The sequence below is a fragment of the Entamoeba histolytica genome, genomic scaffold, assembly GCF_000208925.1.
Source record: "Entamoeba histolytica HM-1:IMSS scf_1104750517707 genomic scaffold, whole genome shotgun sequence".
NCBI classification, from domain to species: domain Eukaryota; phylum Evosea; order Mastigamoebida; family Endamoebidae; genus Entamoeba; species Entamoeba histolytica.
The window spans coordinates 76,578-87,239 of record NW_001914870.1 but is presented as its reverse complement, the minus strand read 5'-3'; the positions used below and the strand labels follow the sequence as shown (position 1 = coordinate 87,239).

The window sequence follows — 10,662 nt, the reverse complement described above, 5'->3', positions numbered from 1 at the left end:
GTAATTAATAAATTGTACATCTTCTTGTTCTTTCATTTCTTCTTCTTTAAATATTTTCATTACTTCCTCTTCTTCTATTTCTTCTTTCTTGTTCATTTTGGATATTATTTCCATTATTTCATTATCTTTCAATTGATGTTTTATTATTTCTTCCTCCATTATTCTATTGATTTCTCTTTTAATTTCATTCTTTATTTTAAATGTCTTCTTTATTATTTCTTTATATTCATTAATATCATTAACTTTAATTCCAAATTCATGTATTAGTCTTTCTATTAACTCTTCTTTAAGTTGACCTCTTAATTTTCTTTCAAATAATTTCAAAACAAAACATTTATAAAGTGTTAAATCTTCTTCTCTATCTGTTTGCTTCCCCCGTTTTTTTGTTATCTAATTCTAATGTAGTGATCTTCTTATGCTGAATATCAATTTCTTCAATGGATTTCTGCATTAACTTTCTTTTTTTTGGAAGATCATCTTCACATGATGATATTTCATCAGCTACTACCACATTGGGGGAGAGGTCATTCACAATTTGTGTTTCAGATGAGTCTGTTATATTGTAAGTTACCTCATCTTTCTTCTTTTCTTCTTGTGGATTTTCATTTTCTAATTTAGATAATTTATCTTTCAGAAAGAGTAATTGTTGTGTTAAATTATTTACTTCAGACCTTTTTCTCTCAGATTCAGCATGGAATTTGAATATTCTTTTATCACATTCTTATTTTGTGCTTATCTCATTCTCATGCTTCTTCTTTAATGCCATAATATCCTTAGTTAGTTTCTTAATGGTTTTGTCTTTTATTTGTATTTCCTTTTTCATTTCTTCTTTCTCTTTCATATCCTCCTCCACTTTTTCCTCTATTTCTTTTATTCTTTTTTCTTTTTACTGTTTTCTTCTTCCTTTTCTACCAGCCTCTTCTTCTCTCCTTTATTAAACCTCTTCTTCTCCTCAGCAAGCCTAGCTTCTACTCTCGTAGAATCTTTATCATCGTCTTCTTCACTTTCAATACTCATTACATAGTTATTGTATATTTTATTGTCTTTAATCTCATTTGGGTTGTATTGATTATTGTCTTCTTCAATAGTCATACTAATAGTTTCTTCTTCCATTCTGATTGTTTTTGTTTTTTCTCGTGCAAGAAAATACCATCTTCTCCATATTGTTGATGATGTATATTCTTTAATCTTGGTATTTTTAATTTCTTCTACTTCTTGTGGTGTAAGTATTTTAATTTCTTCTTCAATGAGTCTTTTCCAATATTCTTGGTTTTGTATTTCAATCATTTCTTTTATTTTATTTATGTTTTGTTGTTGTTTCTTATTTTGATATTGTTTGTATCTTCTTTGAGTGTTATTATGGTACTTGTTTCTATTATATTGATATTGTTTATTTCTATTTAAATTATTATTAAAGTGTTTATGATGATGATTATGATTAAAGTGATGAGTGAAATGATTTGTATCATCAATGTTGTGATAGTTATGGATATAATTGTTATTGTAATGGTTAGTGTGATTATTCATGTATCTCTGTCTATACAGATAATACCTATTTTCACTCATTCTTCTATCATTTATATTTCTTGGTTGATATGAATTTCTTCTTCTTTGGTTATTTGTTTTTCTATATTTTTGTGGTGTCTCCTGTAATGCATCTTTTTTTGCCACTTTCTTTTTCATTACTAAACACCAAGAATAAAAATTAGTTAATTAAGTGTTAATAGATTTTTCATCTATTATTCCTAGTTTTGGGGAGACTAAACATCTTTTTGTTTAACATATCATTTAGGTTTTTATAGGAGTATGAGAAAAGTATTTCTTTCTTTTATTTCTTCCTATTAAGGTGTTTCAAATTTCTTCACATATATCTTCTTTTTAATCCTTTGTTTGTTTTTTAATTTAAATTAGAAATGTATTAGGTAAAGCTGCAAAGGGTGTAGCAAGATATTATGGTAGAATATAACATGGTGTAATATAAGAAATTACTAAAGTGTGGGTAAGACTAAAAGAAAATTAAACATAATAATATAGTAGTAATGAAATAGTCTTTTCTCTCATTCATAAAATAAGAAAAATGAAATTCCTTAAAATTAAGGCAGAAAACAAACAAAGGCTTAAAAAGAAGAATTAAGCGAAGAAGTTTGAAAAACCTTAATAAGAAGAAATAAAACAAAGAAGTGATTTTCTCATTTTGCAAGACAAACCTAAATGATAGGTTCAACAAAGAGATTACTCTTTTTTTAAACAGCGAAAGGATTAGTCTCCGCTAAACTAGGAAGAATATATGAAAAATCTATTAACACTTAATTAACTATTGTTTATTTTTTTGATTTAAATTGAAATAGTTTCAACCTATTGGAAGAAAAGAAATAAGTATAATGAATTAAAGAATATTCTAATGAAAATAGAAAATTTAAAAGATGTCAAAATAAATCCAGTAGTAATATCAATTAATGGAATAATAAACAAATAAAGTAATAGATTAATTAAAGAATTAAAGAATTAAAATTGACATCGAGAAAGAAATTAAAAACCTTGTAATAAAAAACATGATGTATGTCATTGAATATTGCTTCAATTACAATCAAACATACTCTGTAGAGTTGATAGATGAAGACGAATTGATGGGATTAGTCTCCCCTGAGGCAGGAACAATAGAAGCTATTTCTATTAACACTTAATTAATTGCTTATTATTAAATTGAAATAGTTTCATTTCTTTATTTTTATTTTATTTATGAAAGAGAAAAGAAAGTATTTCATTACCACAATATAACTATTACAAATTCATTTTACCCTCAACCACACTTTAGTAGATCATTTTGATTGAATGATACCTCCATTTATTTATTATTTTTTTATTAATAAATACCAACTGATATAACGTAATAAGTAATATTCTACAGTAATAAAATAGTACACCTTTTTCAATACTACCTAACACATTTTTAATTTAAAAATACCATCATAATTAGATAATAACTGGGAGAGTTGGAGCTTGAAATGTACTAGGGTTTGTATGGTGTTTCAGACGTACCATCTTAGAAGGAAAATGAATAACATTTGTTAAAATGATAAAAATAATGATTGACTTGATGTGTTAATAACGTGGATTAACTATTTAAACATCCATATTTTGAACTTATAAACATCAAATTAAATTAAAATGGATGAGTTAATAAACAAGAATAATCAATTAATTAAAGAAGTAGTAGAAACACTTCCAAATATTCAACAATCAATTAATGATACTACTAAGAATTATCAATATTATATAGGAAGTATTAAAAATGAAGTATTTAGAATAAAACCAAATGAAACATATTCAGAAGCAATTAAAAGAGGAGAAGGAATATTTGATAGGATTGATGAAACAGAAAGAAGAAGAAAACTAGTGATAGAGAAAAGTCAAGAAACAATCAACCAAATAGAAATAATGAAGAAACAAATGAAAAGAATCATAGAAGAATGTAATCATGATGAAGAAATACTGAGTAAAACACGGAATGAATTAATTGATAAAATCATTTCAATTGAAGAAATGATAATGAAAAACAAACTATTCAGAAAACCAAAAGAAACAGATAAAATCACAGCAGAATTTAATAAGAAGAAAGAAGAATGGGAAAAGCAATACAGTGATTATTTAGAAAGGAAGAAAAGAAAAGAGGAAAAAGAAAGGAAAAAGAAACAAGAAGAAGAAAGGAAAAAGAAACAAGAAGAAATTCAACAAATAGAAGAATTGACAGAAAGAAGAATAACCAATATACTATTTGATTCAAATGTTGATATTTGGAAAGTTAATACAACAGTATTTGAAGAAAGAATAATGAATAAAGAACATATAATAATTATTATTGAAGATGAAGATGGAAATAAATTTGGAGGATATGTTAATGAGAAAATTGATAAAGTTGATGAATGGATATATGATTCAAAATCATTTGTATTTTCATTAGAATCAAAAGGAAGAATGAAAGGAATGATGAAATTTGATATTAAACAACCACAACATGCATTTTGGTTAGACAATCAATCAAGTGATTGCTTGTTTGAATTTGGATATGGGTTTGGTGATATTCGTGTTTATAAAGAAAATTATAAAACAGAATCATATTGTAAACAATGTTCATTTGAATATGAAGGAATAAGAAATGCACTTTGTGGAAAATATAATTTCACACCAAAACGAATCATAGGAATTGAAATGAAATGATTCAATCTTGATTAATTGAAAATGAACTAAAAAAGAATAAAAACAAATCAATGAAGAATATGAACAGCCATTTCATTCATTGGCAGATGAATGAAATTGTGAAATAAAAATGGAAATAATTCAATGTTGATTTATTTTATTTCATTTAATGAAATTTTCACACCCAATGAGGGTGTTTTTAATAAATAATAAAAGAAATAAGAATGAAATAGAAATAAGATAAAATGAATGAACAATTTATTTGTATTATTTCATTGAATTAATTCATTATGAATCAAATGAATAAGATAATAGAAATAAGAATAAGAAACAAATAAAGAAATGATAAAATACATCAACATATTTATATTATTATTTCTTATTCTTATTTTTATTTCTTTATTTATTCTTATTGTTAATTTCTATTTATTCATTGTTATATTGATAATTTTCATTATAGTATTGGTTTTATTTTACTAGTCATATTTCTTTTTTTATTCTTTAATTTATGTGTCACTTAATATGATTGTATATGAAAAAAAATCATTTCTCCTTTATTATTTCAAACAATTATTTTTTTACCATATTATTAGTAGAATTAAATGACTTTTCTTTGCATTATTTTCTTTTGGCTAATTTAATTTGTTATTTCATATTATTACTTGATTGTTAATTTAAAATCACTCTTTCGTTTTAACACGTAATATCGTATGAATATATAGTTATTGATATTTTATTTATGATGCAAAAAAAAAAGAATAGAAAATAAACCAACTCGAAAAGATGACGGAAGAAATTAAAAGATATTAAAATGAAAGTTTATAGAAATAAGGGATAATAAGATGTGTTAATAATTAACTTAATTAATTATGATATAAAATAATTAGATGATATTATAAATATAATATAAATGATGAGGTATTGATAATAAATGTAGTATGAAAAGAAAAGAAAAAAGAAGAAGTGAAAATAAAAATACTATTTGATGAAACGAAACAATAATAATGTTAAATATTATACAATAAAGAAAATAGTGTTAAATATATAATCATTATCAATAACTATATTATAGATGACATTAAAAATTTAAAAAAAAGTATTAAATAATAAATACAAATGAAAGAATTAAATAAATTAACTTTGAAAATATATAAACGTAAATAGACTAGAAGAATGAACCTCAATGATGAAATTGATAATATATAAACAATAAATAGATGTTATTAAAAATATAAAATATTTGTTTGTATAGAAATATAAAATTTCATTTGATTATTGTTTATTTCCTTTAAGTTTATTTATTCATTACTGTCAATATTCAGAAAATACTTTCTTTAAATTATTATATTTGTTTTATTCCATTTTAAATCATTTTTATAAAAATAATCATTTAAAATGAAATAATTTTTGTTTGTGTATTAACTTATGTTAGTATAGTGCAACATTTAAACAAATAGTCTCATAATAATTTAGTTATTATATTGTATTTTAATATTTTATCATATTTTGTATATTCTATGATTTGAATATTTTTCAATTATTCTTTCTCTTTTAAATGTATTGAATGATTTATTTCATCCATTATTATTTCTTTATTTATTCTTCAATCATATTCAAATATTTCTTCACATTCATTATAAATATGAAATAATTCATTACTATGAAATATTATCATTGAATAATGAAATAATGAAATAGATTAAAATGAAATTATTCAATATTTCATTGAAATATTTTAATACTAATTTCTATATTAATAAAATCAATAATATCGTCATCAAAATACTTTATTATTATTTCATTCTTTTTTTCTTATTGTATTTTCCATTCTTTTATTAGTATTTATGTATGGTTTTATTGTTTTTCTTTTATTTCTTTGGTATTTTCTTTTTATTCATATATACTTCTTTCTTTCACTAAATTATTCTTTTTTTTTCTTTATCTCATATTATAACCGATAAATTGATATTCTAACATTACAATAAGTCAATTATAGTACAGAAGATTCATTAATGATATCAAATAAACCACAACAACACTTAACACTCAAACATGAAAAAACTTGAATATGAACAAACTCAACAAAACAAACTACTTAGTAAACAAGATTTTATTAACAATGAAGAGAAGATGATGGATGTTTTATGCAATTTGTAACTAATATTGAGAAATGAAGAGAAGTTATTTCTATTCTCCTTAACTAACAAATGATTTAATTTTATTAATGTTATGTTGTTTGTTCTTTTAATATTAAAACCTACAAATTAAAGAAAAGATAATTGAATATAAAACATAATAAAAACAACATAAGGAACAATTTACTTTTTAAATAATGTTAAAGCTAAAATATTTAATAAAAAGAAGTAAAAGAAATGAAGTAATTTAATTAGAAAGTAGAATGATCATATCCCCAGTTATTTCCTGTCATTTCAGTGAAATTTAAATAAATGTTTCCTCCTTCAATACCAGCTTTTTGTTCTAATAATTTGCAATACCTATCAGATAATCCTTCTTGTTTTCCTTTTAATCCACTAATACTTTTAATGTCAATAAAAGCACTTTTAACGATTTTACCACCAAACCCACCAACTGAAGTAACAACTTGAGTAGCACAATAACTAATTGGTTTTCCAATAACTTCAGATAAAATTTTCATTGATTCATGAGCGATTTCTTTCTTAATTTCTTCAGTAATATCAGCACTCAAAGTGATTAAAGCGTGTGGCATAATGATTTGAACTTTTTATTCTTTTAATTTTGAGATTTTTAAAAAAAGAAAGAAATAATAAAAGAAGAAATAAAAGAAAAAGAGAAGTTAATAAAGATTAATTTAAAAGAAGGAAAAGAACTTAATAAGAAATAATTAAGAGAAGAATGGTTTGTTAAGATGAAATAAAGTTAGAAAAAGAAGTGAGTGATAAAATACTTAAAAGACAGAGCGATAAAAATAAGATAAAAAAAGAAGAGAAAGAAGAAAATAAAGAAATTATAAAACAATACATTGAAGAATTTAATAAAAATATTTATGAATTAAGTACAAAGGAAAGTTTTTTTAAAGAAGAAAAAGATTTAGAAATGGTAGAAGATTTTTGTATTGAAGTAGAAGATATTAATAAACAAGAAGAAGAGAAAGAGAAAAAGAAGAGAATAATAAATATGATAGGAATTATAATGTATCAAATGAGAAGAAGTTTATATGAGTGGGCACATTTAAGAACATATTTTATAATAGAAAGAATAAAGAAAGTTATGAAAATATTTATTCATTTTATTATTAAATATATGGAAGAAAATATTAAAAATAAAGAAATAAGTAAAGAAGATATCCAAACAATTACAATAATATTTAAAATTGGAATGGAAGAAAGATTTGAAATTAAATATGAAGATATAATAAAACTATTTAATGTTAAAGAGTTTTATAATGAAATGAGTAGTGAAGGAGTAATTAAATTAAAAGAAAAAAGAAGTAAAGAAGAAATCAAAGAAGATAATAATAATATATTAGATAAACAAATAATGAAAGGATTATTAAATGTTGATGTTACTAAAACAATAAATAAAGAATTAGAAGAAAAAGATATTTATGGAAAAATTATAGAAGAGAATCAAAGAATATTTAATTATGAAGAAAAAGGAATAGGAAAATATTTTGAATATATTACTATTCCTATTGATAATATTAGTGAAAGAATTAAAAAGAATAAAGAACAAAATATAAATAATCAAAATGATATTCAAATGATTAATAAAGAAATTAAAGAAATATTAATTTTTATTATGAATACATTTCCTAAAATTGAACCAACTTGTATTGGATATGTAGGTAAAGTTTTAGTTAAAATTACAGAAATTCATGATTTATTAAGTGAAATTAATTATCATGATGAATGTGAAAATTTAGTGAGTATTATTTATTCTATTATAAATATTATTGGAGAAAATATTGGGAATATTGTTGTTGAAACAAATATGCAAGCTTATTGTGCTGCTCATCTTTTTCAAACATTATTACCTAATACTTTTTCATTAAAAGAATTTTTAAAGAATATAAATAATACAAATGAATGTATTGATATGCCTTGTTTATATCCAATGGCTGTTGCTTTAACATTTTCTAGAGAAGTTTTTCAAAAAATATCAAATAATAAAAAATTTGTTGTTGATGAAAGTTCATATAAAAATGTATCAAGTATTTCATTAAAACTTAAAATGTATGAAGTTGAATTTGATGCATTAGCATTACAAAGTAATTCTGTATTATCTACAATTATTCTTTCACCTGGAGGGAAGTTTTTAGATATTATCTTTTCATTATTATTAATGAGTTTCTTAGGAATTGGATATCTTGAACAAGAATTACTAAGAGAAAAGAAAGTTGTTATAAAGAAAGAAGAAGAAGTAAAAGAGAAAGAAAATAAAATAAATAAACAAAAGAAAATTATTGGGAAATTAGATATTTCTATTACAAATAAAGAAAATAATAAATCAAGTGCTTTCTTAAAAACACCTAGAAATAAAACACCTCGAAATACATTAACACCAAGAAAAAGTATTTTATCACCAAGAAAAGAAGAAAATAAAGAAATGAATGATAAAAAAATTAAATTAGATAAAATAGAAAAGAAAGAAGAAAATAATAAAGAAATTAATTATGATATTACAAGATCATTACCACTTTATCTTTCAATATTCATTTTTGGAGAAAGTTCAAATGAAGAATTAAGAAAATATGTTTCAAAATATTTTAATGCATATCATCTTGATGTTATTATCTTTTTAACTCAAATAGAATCAAATAATATTGCTATTGATTCAAATGAAAGAATGTATGGACCATTAGTTAAAGATAAAGAAAGTATAATGAATCTTCGATCATTATGTAGTTCATTAGTTAATTATAATTGGCTTTCAGAACAATTAATGGGATATATCATTAGAAAACAAAATAAAGAATATCCAATTCAAGTACCAAATGAATTAATAATTTTTTTAACAAGAGTTTGGATTAATAGAATTACAAATAAAAAAGAAGGAGATAAAGAAGATATGCAAGGAATTAATTTATGGGAAACAATGAATAAAAATATAGAAAAAATAATAAAAGAAAAAGAATGGAAGAAAGGAGAAGTTATAAGTCAAGAATATATGATTATGATGTTACTTATTTATAATTCATTTAAAGAAGAAAATAAAAAGAAATTTATTATAATGATTTTTAATGATATTATTAGTATTGAAATGAATAAAGAAATGAATAAAATTATTTTAAGTAGATTATGTATGATGTTAAAATATATGATTGAACATTTTAAAGAAAATGGAAATGAAATTATTGAAGGTGTTCAAAAAAATATTTTAACTAAAGACATTATTATTAATAAATCAGAAAGTCTTATTTATCCAAATTATATGAAATATAATCAAGAAGCTCTTAAAGAAATTAAAAAGAAAATTGAAGGAACAGAATATCAAAATATTGAGTTTTATAGTCTAAATCAAGAAGATAAATATCAAGATATGATTAATAAAATAAGAAGAGGAATATTAGAAAATAATGAAAAGAATGGAGAAATTATTCAAAGTATTTTAAGTAAAGAAGAATATTGTATTTTCATTAATAAATTACTTCAACTTTTACAAATAAAAAAAGTAATTAAAAATGAAATAGGAGATATGATTAATGAATATTTATATCATAGTATTATTGAATTATTAACTATTTTACCACCAAGTGTTAATATAATTGAAAAATTTCAAAGTAAACAAACATTTAGTACTAATGGAATTAATGATGGATTAATTATATTAATTATGTGGATGAATTTATTTAGTTATGATATTAATCCTATTCCAAAAGAAGTTGAAAATAATGCTAAAGAATTATTTAAAGATTTAATGAGTATTTTAGATACTATTGGAAATATTACAGAAGAAAGAAAAGAACAAGGAATTCATTATGAAAGTATCATTAAAATTATTATTGATACAATTAAAAGTCATTGTTGGAATGATATTATGATTAATGGAAGAATTAAAGAAATGGAAGATGAAGTTGAAGATAAAGAAAATATTCAAGTTGATGAAGAATTATTAAAGAGAAAGAAAGTAATAATTAAAATTAAAGAAGAAGAAAATACAAATAACACATTAACACAAAGAGAAATTTTAAAGAAAGAAATTAATAGTATTAATGAAATAATGTATAAAGAAGAGGAAGAAGAAAAACCAAAAGAAGAAGAAGTTGTTATTAATAATAATAAAATAAGAATTATTGATAATTTACCAATATTACCAATTCAAAGTTTTAGTGAAGCATGTAATGAAATATGTGTTAAAAAACCACAAATTTTATTTGATATGATTACAAAAATTCTACAAAAATATAGTGAAATGATGAAAAAAGGATGGAAAGAATATATTGAAGAAAAAGGAATAAATAAAGAATATAGTCAAATTTTTATT

The 10,662-nt window shown here is 21.9% G+C and overlaps 2 protein-coding genes across 2 annotated transcripts in view, besides 5 other annotated features; one reads left to right on the top strand and one right to left on the bottom strand.

Annotated features, from left to right (window-relative positions):
• Nucleotides 1–1,660: part of a repeat region that runs on past the window's edge.
• A 38-nt stretch (nucleotides 1,661–1,698) lies between these two features.
• Nucleotides 1,699–1,915: a repeat region.
• Nucleotides 1,902–2,325: a repeat region.
• Nucleotides 2,326–2,352: 27 nt separating this feature from the next.
• Nucleotides 2,353–2,698: a repeat region.
• A 196-nt stretch (nucleotides 2,699–2,894) lies between these two features.
• Nucleotides 2,895–3,045: a repeat region.
• Nucleotides 3,046–6,583: 3,538 nt separating this feature from the next.
• Nucleotides 6,584–6,925, bottom strand: EHI_092370 (macrophage migration inhibitory factor-like protein; the record flags this gene model as incomplete). Its single annotated transcript, XM_650516.2, has 1 exon — nucleotides 6,584–6,925. One exon carries the CDS (start codon nucleotides 6,923–6,925, stop codon nucleotides 6,584–6,586), a length of 342 nt encoding a protein of 113 aa, XP_655608.2.
• Nucleotides 6,926–7,272: 347 nt separating this feature from the next.
• Nucleotides 7,273–10,662, top strand: part of EHI_092360 (uncharacterized protein) — a gene marked incomplete at both ends in the record, with an annotated part of 8,455 nt that continues 5,065 nt past the window's right edge. Inside the window, one exon of the mRNA XM_650515.2 lies at nucleotides 7,273–10,648. Coding sequence (XP_655607.2) covers nucleotides 7,273–10,648 — 3,376 coding nt within the window. The remainder of the gene's footprint in view (nucleotides 10,649–10,662) is intronic.